The 17,733-nt window shown below is 40.1% G+C and overlaps 1 protein-coding gene across 3 annotated transcripts in view; it reads left to right on the forward strand.

Annotated features, from left to right (window-relative positions):
• The first annotated feature begins 3,541 nt into the window (after positions 1-3,541).
• Positions 3,542-17,733, forward strand: part of SUZ12 (SUZ12 polycomb repressive complex 2 subunit) — a 52,389-nt gene continuing 38,197 nt past the window's right edge. Inside the window, exons 1-5 of one of the 3 annotated variants that reach the window (XM_053571041.1) lie at positions 3,565-3,712; positions 3,973-4,059; positions 6,684-6,730; positions 6,817-6,881; positions 12,285-12,353. In XM_053571041.1, the coding sequence (XP_053427016.1) occupies positions 4,011-4,059; positions 6,684-6,730; positions 6,817-6,881; positions 12,285-12,353 (230 nt within the window). In that variant the 5' untranslated portion in view covers positions 3,565-3,712; positions 3,973-4,010. Of the gene's footprint in view, positions 4,060-6,683; positions 6,731-6,816; positions 6,882-12,284; positions 12,354-17,733 lie in introns of all 3 variants that reach the window. The other 2 variants (XM_053571039.1, XM_053571040.1) reach the window with 2 other exon arrangements.

Here is a 17,733-nt window from a genome sequence, read left to right on the forward strand (position 1 = left end):
CTGCCCCCAAGAGCGTACAGTAAAGTAGAATGAAAGAAAAAGATTTGTTGCCATAACACAGAGGTTCATAAACAGGATTCAGGGTGTCTGTGAACCTGAATGAGAAAAAAAACTATATCTTTGTTTACACTAACCTCTAGCTGAGATTTAGCATTTCTTTTAGGTGACAAATCACATTAGTGTTAGCAGTGCCTGTAGTTTTATTACCAAGAGAAATTTTCATATCACATTACAGTTATTTCCATATCACATTTCCATATCTGGTACCCTACCAAGGGTGAGTTCTTGCAGGTGTCTCAAAATATTATTTATCCTCATCATTACTTTGAAATTTTGATAGTTATCAGACTGACCAGCTGCTAGATCTTTTTATTATTTAGTATATTTGTAAATAAGAACTTATAGTATACTACATCGAAACGTTTTAGTTTTTCACTATTTTAGTAACAGTATTTTATTATAATTGGTTTCCTTTATAATCTGATAAATTTTGTATTTATACATTTTTGAAAAGGGGGGTTGATTGACTTCACTAGACTATCAAAGGAGTCTAAAAAATGTTAATAATCTCAATAGAGATGTCCATATAAGGCAAAGTAGGGGCACTAGTGAAAGAGTGGATAATAGGAATACAAACTTTTTTGTAAGAAAAGCTAGGTTGCCCTTGGATTTTGAAACAAATGAACTTAAAAACTGTCAGCTTTTAGTATATCACTAAGGGTAATTGTATTATTGCAAGAGCATGGAAATTGAAGTAAAAAACCTGGATTCAAGTCACAACTCTGACACTAAAGGAATATATCATTGTATCTCTCTAAACCTACTTTGTCAGCTGTAAAGTGGAAATGATGCCAGTTTCACAGGATCATTATGAAAAGCTTTTATACTCATAAAAGTATAATACCTTTAAAGTAGCAAAACAATTGCTATCCTTCTTTCCTTACATATATATCTAGTCCTGTACTAGGAAATATTTAAAAGATAGACAACAGCCTTTGCTTTTAGGAGTTTACAATTCAATTCCAGATATGACATGAAGGCAAAAACAAACAAATCTCCCAGAAAGCAATTCAAATTCAGTGTGAGGTAGAGGAATTAAACATATACATAGACATATACATATTCATTGACAGTGAATTGGCATAACAAAACCCAAAAACAGTTGTCACCCCAAATTTAGAAGTAACACAAAATAAGCTAGTCAGAAATGGCACCAACCCCAAGATGATCTATAAACATTTTACCTATCTGATTAAGAAAATGGTAATGTAGCTAAGATAACCCTTTAATTAATTCTAATTTGTCTGAAGGCATTAAGTTTTGTTTGTTTGTTTCTTTCCTTCTTTTTTTTTTTTTTTTGTAGAGAGTTTCACTTTATTGCCCTCGGTAGAGTGCTGTGGCGTCACACAGCTCACAGCAACCTCCAACTCCTGGGCTTAAGCGATTCTCTTGCCTCAGCCTCCCGAGTAGCTGGGACTACAGACACCCGCCACAATGCCCAGCTATTTTTTTGTTGCAGTTTGGCCGGGGGTGGGTTTGAACCCGCCACCCTGGGTATATGGGGCCGCCGCCCCTTTCTTTCTTTTTTTTTTTTTTTTAGCAGTCTACGCACATTCTAGACAAAAGAGAATCCCAAAGTGAAAATTTGTTACTATGCCTCTCCCAGAGCATGGCTGGCTTTGATTCCCGTGACCCATGTTAGTTAGCTAGTTAACACGCCCATGCCCAAGCTGAGAATGCTACTAATTTGTTCTTAAAGGAAATAATCTTAAGACCAGCTCAACTCCCTTAGCTCCATTTCTCTGTTCATCTAGAGTTTGTGATAATCACTAGTTGTTTTCCTTTGATTATGCCTGTCTCTTCATCTGCACCCCTTCCCGGCAAAATGGGAGAACCTTGTACAAATGATGAAGACCGGTCATCTTGCCAGTTATACTTACTGTTAATTAATAAATTAGTATTCTGGTCTATAACTTGATATTTTTGTAATTTACTTAGCGTGAGTTAATTCTCCAGACCTTCACTGAATTGATGAAAGCTCATTTTCTAACCCTATAAAGCAGTTTACCAAGATCTAAAAACCCATAGCCTCTGTGGAATGGCATTAATCAGAGAAGGCTGAATTCAGAAATCTAAAAAAGAAAAAAAAAGAACGCCTCTTTTTGTAGGAGGATGTAAAAAGTACAGAGTACAGAAAATAATGTAATAAACAAGAAACCATTCTGAACCTTCTGAATGTAATACAGTTGTCTTTCAGAAATCAGCAACAGGTATATACTTAATTTCAGATGGGAAAGGTACTTCATTTCAGATGTGTTCCTGAAATGCCCGATTTTATATCAAACGCATCATTTGTTGGGCTCGCTCTAAGCAGCAAAGGCTTTGATAAGTCAGTACTCTAGGTATTTAAATAACCATCCCAAAGATAATTAGGTTTGTAAACAACTTGTTTAACAAAGACACTTGTGTAAACAGTGTTTTTCAGTTAACTATAGAGATCTGAAAGTAGACATTTGAAAACTGCTGTAGAAAGTATGAAATGGCTCTGTGTCTATGGATAGGGGGTTTCGCTTTAATGTCATCTAAGATCACAGAAGCCGAGTGGGATGAAGACTCTTAGAGGTCACCTGGTCCAACCCGAAATTCAAATCTTTAAAAGTATTAACTCCACTCCAGCCTAACCCGTCTCAGAAGGCTGAATCGGGCCTATGCGTAAGCCCCGCAAAGCGCCGCATCCCCGGTCAAGCGTTTGCTGGCCAACCGTATAAAGCCTCAAGCACAGTGCCAAGGACTGATTTCTAAGAAATCAGCGTTTTCGCTCGGACCAGTACTTGTGATGTCTGGAGGCACAAATCTAAAATTCTGGACTTCGCTCCCATCCTGTTGAGAAGCCACAGCTTCAGAAGAGACCCCGAAGCCTACAGGAAATAGTTTCTCTCCCTGCAACAGTATAAATCACTAGCTTCGGTGGAGCCCCGTCGCGTCCGACAGCAGCCGCCGCAAACTCTCGCCCCTGCCAGGTGGGATTCGGCTGTGGGTGGCTTGGGGCACGTGATTCCCGCCCCGGGAGCCCAGCCGCGGAGAAGCGCCCCTGACCACGGGCACGCCAAGCCCCTGTCAGGCCCCTTCCCGGGAAGTTAGAGACTCGAAGATCCCTGGTAGAGCTCACTTCATTTAACAGGCCCCTCGCCCAGAGTTCACCAGAGGCCCGCCTCTCTTCAGGGGGTCCGGGAACCCCCTGGGGGCGGTGACTGACGAAGCTCAGAAGGCGAGAAACGGCTCCCTACGCAGCTCGCTGGGTCCCTCTCTCCCCACAATGCACCGGGGCCAGCAGGAAGGCCGCTCCGACCCCTAATTTTCCCGCGAATTCAGTTCAAAGAGGCTGCCGGGCCCGCGATCGGCAGCGCGCACGGGCCAACCAAGCCGCGCCTCCGCGAGAAGCGCCTCCGCGTGACTGACGGGGGAATCCACGGGCCAACGGGCTGGGCAGCCGGGCGGCGCGCGCTCCCGCCGGCCAATCACGGCGCCGGGCGGGGGAAGTGGGCGGAGCGAGGCCGGGGTAGGGTGAGCTGCCTCCGGAGCTGAGCGGGGCTCTGAAGAGACACTTTTTTTTTCCTCCCTCCTTCCCTCCTCTCCTCCTCCCTTCCCTTCCCCTCTCCTCCCCTCTCTCCTCCTTCCCCCCTCGGTCCGCCGGAGCCTGCTGGGGCGAGCGGTTGGTATTGCAGGCGCTTACTCTCCGGGGCCGCCCGGCGCGTAGCTGGCGGGGGGAGGTGGCAGGAACCGCGATGGCGCCTCAGAAGCACGGCGGTGGGGGAGGGGGCGGCTCGGGGCCCAGCGCGGGGTCCGGGGGAGGTGGCTTCGGGGGTTCGGCGGCGGTGGCGGCTGCGACGGCTTCGGGCGGCAAATCCGGCGGCGGGGGCTGTGGAGGCGGCGGCAGTTACTCGGCCTCCTCCTCTTCCTCCGCGGCGGCAGCGGCGGGGGCCGCGGTGTTACCGGTGAAGAAGCCGAAAATGGAGCACGTCCAGGCTGACCACGAGCTGTTCCTCCAGGCCTTTGAGAGTGAGTGTGTCTGCGGCTTTGAGGGCGGCGGTGCCCGCTCTTCCCGCATCGGGGGACGGGACGGTCTGCGGGGCCCCCCTTGCTCCCCGGAGGTCCACTTGGTTGGAGAGTGGAGGGAGAAATTGAGGGGGATGTCCCCCCTTTGGGGATCGCGGCTCCGGGGGATCCAAAGTCTGGGGCTCTTGGGGGGAGTGGAAGAGGGGTCCAGGGCAGGTTCCTGACCCCCCGAAGGTCTGCACGGGAGGTTCAGCGCTGGGCCCCCGCTCTGAGAGCAGGCACCTCTCGGATGGGGAGGTTACGACTGAGCTGAACTGCAGTCAAGACGAGTTCTTGTTTTCTTTCATACCTTTCGTACTCTGGAAGTACCGGGGTTTCGGTAGTAGGTTTTGAGCTCCAGGATCAAGCCTGAGAAGGGAGGAGTGCAGTCAGACAGACGGAATTGTCTGTCATTAGCCCGAAATGCCTTCGCGCGAACTCGGTGCTGCATGTTAACATGGCACCTTTGGACGCTTTAAACCTTTCAAATCTGCCCACCCATTTTTTTGATACGTAAACTGAGACGGACAGTGGCCGCGCAGTTTCTCTGGAGACCACCCCGGAGTTCTGCTTTTAGTATTTGGCTTTATTCCGGCACATTTTAAAAATGCCGATTTCTGTTTTTAAGGTCAGCTTGGAGGGCGAAACTGTGACTTATTTGGAAAGAGGAGTAAGGTGTCTGGAAACAATAGAATTTATTAAAAACGTCATGACTGTAAATTTTAACTGTTCTTTCATAAGTGTTGTATCCTGATTGTTTTCCTTTTTTGCCTTTTTTAATGAATGTTATTATCAGGGTGATTTTTAACAGCTAAACATCTTACAGAAACTTGAATAAACTTGACTCTATCGCCGAACGCCCTTATTTACAATTTTATAGTGGCATAGTTAAGGGCATGGTATCAGCTGTGCTTGCAAAGATGTATTACATTGTTTAATACCTTTCCTTCAGTCTCATTAGTGCTTCGTGAAATTCTAAATGGAATTTAGTACGAGGAATTTCAGTTTTTATTGAAACAAATATTGAGCCTGTTTCAGAGATATTCATGTTATTCTGCCTAATACACTTTCAAAAATCTGGAGAGGCTTTAATTGGAAATATGGAAATATGTCCCCACCACAAGGCAGTGGTGACATACTTGCATCTCCTTTAGTTTAATTTGAAACTAAAACTAAACTAACTGAAGAGTAAGTGGAAATTTTAAAAGTTCTTTCAAAATGTTGTGAGAAGATGACAAATCCTCCAAGAAAGTTTTAACTATTTGCTTTCTGATGAGTTCCGAACCCTGGAGGAAATCAGCTGTAGTAAGAGCTTGATCTGGTTATAAACAGCTTGGTTTTAACTCTAATATTGCTTTTAATTTATGAGAAGATTAAATGCTGTAATGTAATTATTAATACTCATGGTTAGATACTGTTTTATTTGAAGAAATGTGATAATGGATAACAACTGGTATGATGGTATATGTGTATGTTTTTCATCTTTAACCTAAGTCCTTTAGGACATTAAATTTTAACTTTTTAAATTTTATTTATTTATTTATTTATTTTTTGGGATTCTTTCTTTCAATTTTATTTATTTATTTATTTATTTTTTCCAGTTTTTGGCCAGGGCTGGACTTGAACCTGCCACCTCAAGCATATGGGGCTAGCGCCCCACTCCTTTGAGCCACAGGCACTGCCCATCTTTTTAAATTTAATTTTAAGCACTAAAAAGACTGTTTTGAGAATCTGTCGATTGTGTAAAAAATACATGTTGAGGTAGTATTTATATATTGAGGTAATTTTAAATTGAGTAAAATAGATAAAAATTTAAACTATATTCTGTAGATACTCATTCTATTAATCTTTTCTGTGAGGGAATGTTTCAGAAATCTTACAGTGAAATGCTTTTTTAAAGTTAAATTATAATTGGAGATACTGAGTTTAACTACAATTTATGCCCCAGACTTACAGTATTGGCTGACTTTCAGCATATCTGTATTAGGATGTCTAGGAAATGGTTTTATTCTATTTTGACTGACTATATGCACATTTTGGGGTTTTTTTTGGTTTTTGGCCGGAGCTAGGTTTGAACCTGCCACCTCCGGCATATGGGACCGGCACCCTACTCCTTGAGCCACAGGCGCCACCCCTATATGCACATTTTTAAATGACCAATTAAAAAGCAACATTTTCATGTTGTTTGGCATCAATAATAGATCTTCTGTTGAATCCAGCTACCTATTTTAGCAGCTTTTTGGAAGGAGATGGATTATAAATATTTTAAATAAGCTAAATTAAATGAATATAGCTACTGCCCTTCGGTTCTGTCCAATAGTTGTAGCTACCTTAGAAAGGTTCAATTAACAAGTTTATAGAGAAACTTAAATTTAAAGTACACATAAATGGATTTTGTCTGTGTATGTTATAGATGGAATGCCTGTTGATTTTATTGTGCATGATGATTTTCTTGATGTAAATATTAGTGCATAGTTTCTGTAACAGGTGATTGGTTTATGTGGTTTTAACACTGGCTGAGTTGATATTTCCCTGACAAGTAGTAAGTAAATTTAGATAATGACTGGATTTTGTTTCCTGTTACCTAGAACCAACACAGATCTATAGATTTCTTCGAACTCGGAATCTCATAGCAGTAAGTAGTCAACAAAATTTATCAATAATTATTTCTTCTAACTTCACCTGTATTTACTTTTAATATTTTAAACTTTTTTTTTATAGCCAATATTTTTGCACAGAACTCTTACTTACATGTCTCATCGAAACTCCAGAACAAACATCAAAAGGTACATTTTTGTGAATCTTATTTCAAGCTGATCAAACCATGTTAAATTTTGTTTTAAATTACTATTTTCAATTAAAACTTAAATATGAAAACGATTGAAAGAGTGACTGGTTGAATTGGTTGCAAAGTGATTTTTAGTATAATCATTTTTGTAAATCCCAGTTTGTTACCAGTTTCCACTCCCCCCCAACAAAAATGATTTAGTAGTGAAGGGAATGAGGTAATTTTACTGATTTCGGGTTTTACTTTATGCCACTAGTTATTTTCAAATTTGGTAGAAGTCAAATATTTGAATATTTAACAAAGGGCTCGGGGTAACTATTTTTGATAAATAAAACTTAATAGTTGGGTGGTGCCTGTGGCTCAGTGAGTAGGGCACCGGCCCCCATATACTGAGGGTGGCGGGTTCAAACCCGACCCTGGCCGAACTGCAACAACAACAACAACAACAAAAAAAAAAACAACTTAGTTTTTGAATATTTCTTCTATGTCTAGCAATGAAGAATTAGCTCCCATAATGATAGGTTTAAAAAGTCTAATTTTAGGCATATGTATCTTCGGTGGTCGTCTTCCTGAAAGGGAAATACTTTTGAAGTCAATAGGATGAATGTTTTTAAAAAAAAAAACAAGAAATCTTAATCAGTTGGTCTTAAAGTGGAGTATGGAGTTGTGGGACAAAGCTTTTTGCTGTGTTACATTTAAAGCTTAAATATATGTAATAATGGAATGCAAGTTTCTTGTCCTAGGTACAAGATTGTATTTATTGAGGATATCAAGTGAACAAATTTAAAGGCGTGAACTCCTATGAAGCATTTGGTATTATAGTCTTGACTTGTAACTCTTAAGCATCTTATTTAGACTTTGAAACTAAACTCCTTGGGAGACTCCTACTGGTAGGCATCACTTTTCTGTAGCAAGATATAGTTGAATTTTGTTTGCATCTGCCTGGATTTTGAAGGATTGGAATGTTAAAATTATTTCTCTTTTGGAAATCTTTCTGAATTGAGAGAGAGAACGAACTGCATTTGATAGATGAAAATTTCTGGGCACCCAAATAAGTATCAGGAAGCTGATGAATTAGGTATCAGAATTAGATTTATCAGTTCTTTACCTATCTAAATTTACTATTTATTTATCAAAAATAGTGAATATTTTAGAATTTGTGGCCTGGAGACAAAATCAAGGATGTGTAGGTATTATAAAAAAAAAATGCAAAATGTCCACAAATTTTTTATTGATGAAATTCAAAATACAATACAGACTATATCATTTTGTAGTACAAGCCTAATGAGAAATGTATAAGTATTTTATTTTTATGGGGTGGGAAGATAACATTTTGCTTAATTGGAGTTTAGAGTTCTCTATCCTCCAATCAATTGTAATACTCATCTGAAAAATTGTTCTTAGTTCACAGGCTAAACAAAAATAGGCAGGAGGCCAAATTTGGCCATTGGTCCATAGGGTGCTAACCCCTAACTATATAAAACTAGAATTTGATGAAGTTCCCTTTTTTTTTTTTTTTTTTTGAGACAGAGTCAAGCTGGGTAGAGTGTCATGGCGTCCTAGCTCATAGCAACCTCTAACTCAGGCTCAAGTGATCCTCTTGCCTCAGTTTTTCTATTTTTTAGTAGAGACAGGGTCTTGTTTTTTTGCTCAGGCTGGTTGTGAACTCATAAACTCAAGCAATCCACCCTCAGCCTCCCAGAGTGCGAGGATTACAGGTGTGAGCCACCATGCCTGGCTTGAAGTTAACTTTTTTCTTTCATTAAAGTATTTTTAGGCCAGGTGCAGTGGCTCATGCCTATAATCCTGGCACTGTGGGGAGACCAAGTTGGATGGATTGCTTAAGCTTACAAGTTCGAGGCCAGTCTGAGTAATAGCAAGACCTCTATCTCTACAAATAGAAAAACTGAGGCAAGACAATCACTTCGGCCCAAGAGCTTGAGGTTGCTGTGAGCTATGATGCCGTGGTACTCTACTCAGGGTGCAAGAGTGAGACTCTGTCTCAAAAAAAAAAAAAGTATTTTTAATATAAAAGGTCAGTTGAGTTGTTATCGAGGTTGATGCTTGATTTTAATTTAAAAAATGATAAAGTTATCTTAAAATAAGTTTGAATTTATAAATGGTTATAAAGAATACACATTTAAAATCTAAGTTCATGGTTTTTCTGTCATATTTGTTTATTAGTTTGTCCCATTGTAGGATGTGTTTCTTTACTAGTAGGTAAAGATAGTTTAAAAAGCTAGATAGTAGAAACTAATTTTCTTAATTATTGCATAAAAAATAATTGAGTTTTAAAAAGAAAATTATCTTTGGGGAATTTTGAAGCAATATGCCAGCCAAAAAACATTTAAATTCCACATGCTTTATTTTCTACAAAAAATGCATAGGAATTACTTAATTCTCTTGTTACATGCCTGACTTTATATATAAGACATTAAGACTAATTTTGTAAGAAATTAGAGCACAATCAACAATGACAACTGCAACAAAAAAATAGCCGGACATTGTGGTGGGCGCCTATAGTCCCAGCTAGTCGGGAGGCTGAGGCAAGAGAATTGCTTAAGCCCAAGAGCAGCAGTTCTCAATCTGTGGGTCGCGAATTTAGTCTAGTGATTGTGATGTTTTCTCAACTCCTTTTTCTACTGTTATAACAATATCTATTGTTGGAATAAGCACTTCACTCCCTTTGGAGTCATACTCTTAGTCTAATATTAATTCTGGTATATTTGTTAAAATTCTACTTTAGTCTCACTTTATAGAGATACTCAAATTCTAAAGGCTAAAACAGTTCGGATGAGGTAGAAATATAGGTAAAGAGGACGGCATCTTTTATCAAATCCATTTTACTAGATGCTGTGTAACCATTTCTGAACCCTCCTAAGAAAATGTCCTGAAAAAAAAAAAAAATTTTTTTTTTTTTTTTTTGAGACAGAGTCTCACTTTGTCACACTTGGTAGAGGGTTGTGGTGTCATAGCTCACAGCAACCTCAAACTCCTGGGCTTAAGCTATTCTGATGCCTCAGCCTCCCAAAGTAGCTGGGACTACAGGTACCCGTCACAACACTAGGCTGTTTTTAGAGATGAGGTCTTGCTGTGGCTCAGGCTGGTTTCGAACCTGTGAGCTCAGGCAATCAACCCTCCTTGGCCTCCCAAGTGCTGGGATTACAGGCATGAGCCACCATGCCTGGCCATCTGAAATTTCTTGAAATTTAAAAATACCGTACTTTTTTGTGACCTTTAGATGAGTATTTCCCTTGTTAAATCTACGCTAACGTAGCATTACCTTCATAAAGAACAGAAATACTTAGTGTGGGGGGAGGAGCTGCTTTTGTTTAGTTGCTTGTGTGGTTTGTTTTGCTTACTTCCTAAGGAAAGCAGGGCTGCTTTTATGATCTTTTTCAAATGGTTGTTAATATTCAGTTTTGCTATTTACTTTTCTATATGCAACTTCATAATATTGGAAAAAATGAACTTTGGAACTTAACAGTCTTGCCTCTCTTTCTATAAACAGAATTTCTTCTTAATCATTACAGAAAGATAAACATAGTATTCTTAAAAGTTTCCAATAACTTCACAACCTTCCTCAATAGTAACTTTCAGTACTTACACTGAACAGTTCTTGCAAGTAGTCTAAAAGAGTCCTGCATTTTTCTTCTTTTTTCTCTTATCTGTGGAGATTGAAAATATATTGCCATCCTTCTTAAAGCACTTCTTACTGTGCTCCATTGAATGAAACTTTAATATTGAAGTTTTCAGCAACTCTAAAGGTAAAGAGAGAAGCTTTTTTTCCCCTTAAAGGTTTTTTGTTAGTGGAGGCTGTTCTCTTTTTTTTTTTTTTTTGACTAGAAAAGTCCAGCCATTTAATAACAAATACTCTCCTGCCCCCACCCCATCGCAACACCCTGAGAAGCATGAGTTCAACCATAGGGGGTGGAGGGCTGTGGAAAGCCAAGGTGAATGAGGGTAGGGTAGCAGGTGAGGGGCTGGTCAAGTCCCTGTACCCCGCTGTACTGGGAGCACAGAACCAGGCTGGGTACAGGCTTCTTCTCTGCCCAGCCACCATGGAGGCTGTTCTTACTCACCTGAAATATAGATTGTAATTTAAGTTTCTATTGTGGAAAAATTACTTTTTTCTCTTAAACTTACTAAGTTTAAAAGCTAACAATTTTTTTATGATATGATGGGTATGTCCCCTTCAAAATGTTTTCATGATGTCTACAACCATCTCTTTAATACGGTATATCATTTAATTTTAGGCTTTGCGAGTAGTCTTGGAGGATGTCTTGAAAACTTCAGATAAATTTTATAGAATATCCATTTTTTTTGAGACACAGCCTCAAGCTGTTGCCCTGGGTAGAGTGCGGTGACATCACAGCTCACAGCAACCTCAAACTCCTGGGCTCAAGCGATTTTCTTGCCTTAGCCTCCCAAGTAGCTGGGACTATAGGCGCCCACCACAACACCCGGCTATATTTTTGTTGCAACCGTCGTTGTTTGATGGGCCCAGGCTGGATTCGAACCCGCCAGCTCAGGTGTATGTGGCTGGCACCCTAGCTGCTTGAGCCATAGGCGCCGAGCCTAGAATATCCATTTTTTTAGGTGATAGTGCTAGTATATGTTTGTTGGGTTGCTTAATAGAAATGTATTCCAACATACATATAATTTGCATTTGTTTGGCTCAATTCAGCAGATGCTTGAATGCCTATCAAAGTGTAAGGCACTATGCAAGTACTACATGGCTTTCCTTGAAGAAAAGCAATCACTGCCTTTCAGGTGCTTATCATCTGGTAGGAGAAATAAAATATTTATGCAAGTTTCACATGTAGAAGACTAAATATCAAAATATAGACCAAGTGCTATGGGTAAGGAGAAATCACTTTGGGAATAATTACAAAAGGGTCTCATGAAAAAGTTAGTATTTGAGGGGCGGCGCCTGTGGCTCAGTGAGTAGGGTGCCGGCCCCATATGCCGAGGGTGGCAGGGTCAAACCCAGCCCCTGCCAAACTGCAACAAAAAAATAGCTGGGCGTTGTGGCGGGCGCCTGTAGTCCCAGCTGCTCGGGAGGCTGAGGCAAGAGAACTGTGTAAGCCCAAGAGTTAGAGGTTGCTGTGAGCCGTGTGATGCCACGGCACTCTACCTGAGGGTGGTACAGTGAGACTGTCTCTACAAAAAAAAAAAAAAAGAAAAGAAAAAGTTAGTATTTGAGATGGCGCTTGAAGGCTTGTCTGCTGTGTTACAACATGTACTGTCTGAATAGTATTCATTGTATGGCTAACCATCCATAATTTATCTTACTATAATCAGTCTTATTTCCATCTTGACTTTAATAGTGACAATATAGTATAATTTGTTTGTTTTTCTCAGTTGAGAAGTGATTATTTTGTTTATCTGTTTCTTCCAGGAAAACATTTAAAGTTGATGATATGTTATCAAAAGTAGAGAAAATGAAAGGAGAGCAAGAATCTCATAGGTAAGATAACTTACCAGTTTGCATTAAGTGATATACTTGAGGAAAGAGGAAAAATTACAGTGATCATTTCCCAAATGATCACCTCGATATCATAAAGAGTTATAAGGAACTTAGAGGTCCATTTGTCCAAACTCAAATACTGTGTACAAATCAATGTACACAGAACACAGTACACATTCTGTAGCACTCTGGATGTAGAATCCTTAAGCCTCGGCTTGAGTATCTCCAATGTCAAGGAACTCCCTGCTTTTTTTTTTTTTTTTTTTTTTTTGGCTGGGGCTGGGTTTGAACCCACCACCTCCGGCATATGGGACTGGCGCCCTACTCCTTGAGCCACAGGCGCCACCCGGAACTCCCTGCTTTTTTTTTTTTTTTTTTTTTTTTGGCTGGGGCTGGGTTTGAACCCACCACCTCCGGCATATGGGACTGGCGCCCTACTCCTTGAGCCACAGGCGCCACCCGGAACTCCCTGCTTTTTAAGGCAGCTATATGTTCATTATTATTTACAGTTTCTTGTATTTTGAAACAGAGTTTCTGTAACTTCTGCAGTTGGTTTCTCCAAACCTCATCTAAGAAGGGATGGAGATTCATATTTATGCTATACTTTGGTATGTGCTAGGTGAGGTCACAGATGCTTCAGACTATCACATCTCTTCTAAGTAATCATCCTCAAATATGAGAGGGGCTTTTTCCCCATCTTTTCCTTCCCCTTATTTGAGGCAGCATATTCGTAACTTTCTTTTGTATTTGAGATATGTCTCTCACATGATGGTTTCAGAAACAACGCTTTGGATAGAATCTACTTAACTGTACATTTTCCAAGTATACCCCCAACTAACTCCTAAATGTTCTGACTAGCCTAATATTTGTGTACTCTGGACAGTATGCTTCTGTTTATTCTTTGATGTAGAAACTGAATATTATTCTAGAGAGAAACAGGAATTGGGGCAGGTTTTGTTCAATGACTACTTTTAGAGAGAATGTGGAACTAAAAATACTAGGTTTTTTAATGCCGTTGGAAAAATTTTCACAATGCATTTTTTCTCCTGAAGTTTTCTTTTTCTTTCTTTACTAAGATTTCCACATCTTGTCTCCTGAAGTTTTAAATCACATCTTAATAATTAGATGGGATATATACACTTAAAGATGCTTCATTGATGTTTCCTCCTTGTTTTATGGACTAGTAAAAAGACTTCATTTTTGGCATTCATTTATATTTTAAGTTTGGCTTGAATTAGATAACTTTGTTACTTGAATTGTAAAATCACATTTTTAGTTTTACATTTTATGATCTTGTGGGATTGAAGTTTAATTTATATTTTCATATCTAGGCAATCCTGACTTAGTATATGAACTGTGATAGTTCATTCTAGAAGCTGAGAAACTAAATCTACCTAATCCTTTTCTTACTGCCCAGGGAGTACTCTATGAGCTAGAACTGAGATTATTCCCAGTGCACACGTGCTATTCTTTGTGAATTCCTATTCCAATTCCTTGTCTGGTCACCTGCCCTGAACAGAGCTCTTAGGATCCTCCAGGTTTTTTGAAATTATAGCATCCTGGTCTGACCTTCCTGCTTCTTTTCTCCTGACCACCTTAATAGTTTGGCCTACAGGCCTTTCCGGTTTCAAGTGAGAAGGAAGAATGAACCAACAAGAAGAAAACTTGACCTTTTTTCTCCATCTTTTTTAAGGTTTTTCCTTTATCGCTCCTAAACCCTGTTGCTATCTCATTGTGACACTGGCTTTGATAAATACTACTGAGTTTTCCTAAGAGTGTGTCGTGAGGGAGATATTACGATACTCAATTCTTTCTGAACAATTGTTTTTCCAATAATTTTGTTTTTTTTCCACTCAGTGACTTTAACAGCAACTCACAGAAACATCAGAGGGTTATGTGAAATTCCTGTCTGTAATTTTAGAAGAGAGCTTTTTCAACCTTTGGGGTTTATCTGGTACTAGTAAGTTGGCCATTTCAACCTCTCAACATTTTCAAGAAATTTCTAAGTGTTGCTCCCAAAGGCACTAAGATGAATTAGGGAAGTACTTCATTTTAAGTTTACCTCCAAGACATTATTAACTTCAGAATATATTTCTTTCTGTTTTTTTTTTTTTTTTTGTTGTTGTTGTTTGTTTGTTTTTGAGACAGCGTCTCACTGTGTAGCCCATGGTAGAGTGCCATGGGCCATGGTGTCACAGCTCACAGCAACCTCAAACTCTTGGGTTTAAGCGATTCTCTTGCATCAGCCTTCCGAGTAGCTGCGACCTCAGGGGCCTGCCACAACACCTGGCTATTTTTTGGTTGCAGTTGTCTTTGTTCTTTAGCAGACCCAGGCTGGGCTCGAACCCTCCAGGCTGGTATGTGACTGGTGCCCTACTCACTGAGTTACAGGCAATGAGCCCAGAAAATATTCCTTATTGCAAATTAAGCATAATGTTATTCTAATAAACTTATCACACAGGATTGTAATAAATGCCCTAGCCACAGATACATAATGCCAGCACTCTAAATCTTTGCTTGTAAGATCTATCGTCAGATTCTTTCTTAAAACAGAACAAATCTTACCCATGACAGATTTTTTTTTTTTTTTTTTTGGCCGGGGCTGGGTTTGAGCCCACCACCTCTGGCATATGGGACCGGCGTCCTACTCCTTGAGCCACAGGTGCCGCCCAACCCATGACAGATTTTTTTCATTAAAAAAAAAAAACGAGAGAGGGTGACGCCTGTGGCTCAAAGGGGTAGGGCGCTGGCCCCATATGCCAGAGGTGGCAGGTTCAAACCCAGCCCCGGCCAAAAACTGCAAAAAAAACAAAATAAATCTTTGTTGTTTCATGACATTAATTAGTGGAAGTTAAAATCTTAAATCATATGTAAAACTATCCATTATCTACATTCTTTGTGCTGTTTCAGATATAGGAATCTCATTCAGTTTGATTAGATCATGAATCTGTTCAACCTTTGGGGGGCTCCCACTGGAGTTCATGTTCTTTCAGCACTCGCAAAGTTGTATCTCCACTTTCAAGCCCAATATATTTCATTCTTTAAAGGTGAAGGGCGGTATCAAGATGTAAAAAAATAGCATTGTACTATAGCCCAAAAGTTAATACTTAACAGTTAAATGCCTGGCAATTATATGACATTTGAGGTGACATACAAACTAAACCAAAATCTCAACATTGTGCAAAAGTTGTTAGTAGTCCAAGATGTTTGTACTTTATTTTTTTTTTATTATTATTTTATTGATGTCTGTACTTTAGATGTTATCTTTCAGGTAACTTGCAGAAACTTTCTTTCAGAAATAGGAGATGAGGGTGGCGCCTGTGGCTCAAGGAGTAGGGCGCCGGTCCCATATGCCAGAGGTGGCGGGTTCAAACCCAGCCCCAGCCAAAAAAACCACAAAAAAAAAAAAAAAAAAGAAATAGGAGATGATAGAAAAAAGAAAAATATGAGACATTTCATGGTTTTTACTTCTCTGAGGTGCCAAGCATTTCATAGAGTAGAACTGTTATTTGCAACCTAATACTCAATATAGTCTCACTTTGTCACCCTCGGTAGAATGCTGTGGCATCACAGCTCACAGCAACCTCTAGCTCTATGGCTTAGGCAGTTCTCTGAGAAACTGGGACTAAGGTGCCCGCCATAATGCTCGGCTATTTTTTTTTTTCTTTTTTTTTTTTGGTTTTTGGCCAGGGCTGGGTTTGAACCCGCCACCTCTGGCATCACTGAGCCACAGGCGCCACCCATGCCCGGCTATTTTTTCATTGCAATTTGGCCGGGGCCAACGTCCTACTCAACTGAGCCACAGGGCCTGCCCTACAGCCTGCTATCTTTGCAGATTTTTTTTTTTTTTCTTGAAGAGTGGCTTCTGAAAATCTCAAAGCAATTAGCAACTTTCAGAAGCTTTCTGTGGTCTCACCTTTAGTCTCCAGTTTTTTCCTGATGGCTCTTTTTGCTTTTTGTTATGATTATGCATATCATCCTTATTTTCTTTATAGAAAGTTTGATATAGGCTTGGCGCCTGTGGCTCAAGCAGCTAAGGCATCAGCCACATACACCTGAACTGGCGGGTTCAAATCCAGCCTGGGCCCGCCAAACAACAATGACGGCTAGAACCAAAAAATAGCCGGGCATTGTGGCGGGCACCTCTAGTCTCAGCTACTTGGGAGGCGGAAACAGGACACTCGAGACTCACTGAGCCCAGGAGTTTGCGGTTGCTGTGAGCTATGATGTCACGGCACTGAACCCAGGCCAATAGCTTGAGGCTCTGTCTCAAAAAAAAAAAAAAAAAGAAAGTTTGATATAATGACTTACTCAGTTTTTGTTTTTGACACTCCACTTTTGAATTATATATATTATGGCATCTGGAATAAATCTCTAACCTTTCTCTAGTTGTCCATCCTAGTAGGATGTCAGGGGTTTCTTGTACTGTCATTCCTACCAATTTTAGTATTCTGTAGTCATAACTCTTGACTTCTAAGTGCGTCTCCATGGGCTGAAACACATCGTGAAAAGATTTTCCAAATGTGGAGTTGCTTCTAAAAGTGTTCCCCAAGACCATATGAGAAGCAAAATGTCTTCTCTTTCTTCCTTATTCTCCCATTCCTGCTCCATTGTTAGTAGCTGGAGAAAACTCTCAAAAGATACCTGAATTAGTAGATTTATTTATTTATTTTTATTCATTTATTTTGAGACAAGTCTTACTATGTCACCCTCAGTAGAGAACTGTGGCATCATAGCTCACAGCAACCTCAAACTTTTGGAGCTAAGAGATTCTCTTGCCTCAGCCTCCCAAGTAGCTGGGAATATAGGCGCCTGGCTATGTTTTTTGCCGTTGTCATTGTTTAGCAGGCCTGGGCCAGGTTCAAATCCTCTAGCTTCAGTGTATGTGGCCGGTGCCCTAACCACTGAGCTATAGGCACCGAGCCAGTACTTTGATTAGAAATATTTTCAGGCATATATTTTTAGTAGTAAGGCAACATAACTTTTATCAGTTTTTATGTCTTTATTGCAACCTAAACTTTTGAATTAGTAATCTTTTTCAGATATCCCCTTTTCTAAGCATCTTTTTGTATAATAACAAACCCTAGATCTGTATTTTGGCGGGGGGAGGAGGGAGGTTCCTGTTGCCTTAGCGTGCCATGTCCCAGGCACTGTACTAAGCTCTATGGGATATAATGGGAGCAAAACAAGTGAAGGCCCTTCCTTTGTGGAGCTTAGTGTTTGGGGGGGGAGATATAATCATATAAGTATAAAATAAGTTTTGTGAAACTATGAGTGCATAAAGCGGAACCAGCTCTCATTTGAGGGGTTTGGTATGGGAATAGTGATGGTCAGGAAAAGCTTCTCTGAAAAAGTAAGCTGAAATTTGAAAGATGAGTAT

The sequence above is a fragment of the Nycticebus coucang genome, chromosome 18, assembly GCF_027406575.1.
Source record: "Nycticebus coucang isolate mNycCou1 chromosome 18, mNycCou1.pri, whole genome shotgun sequence".
Taxonomy (NCBI): Eukaryota; Metazoa; Chordata; class Mammalia; order Primates; family Lorisidae; genus Nycticebus; species Nycticebus coucang.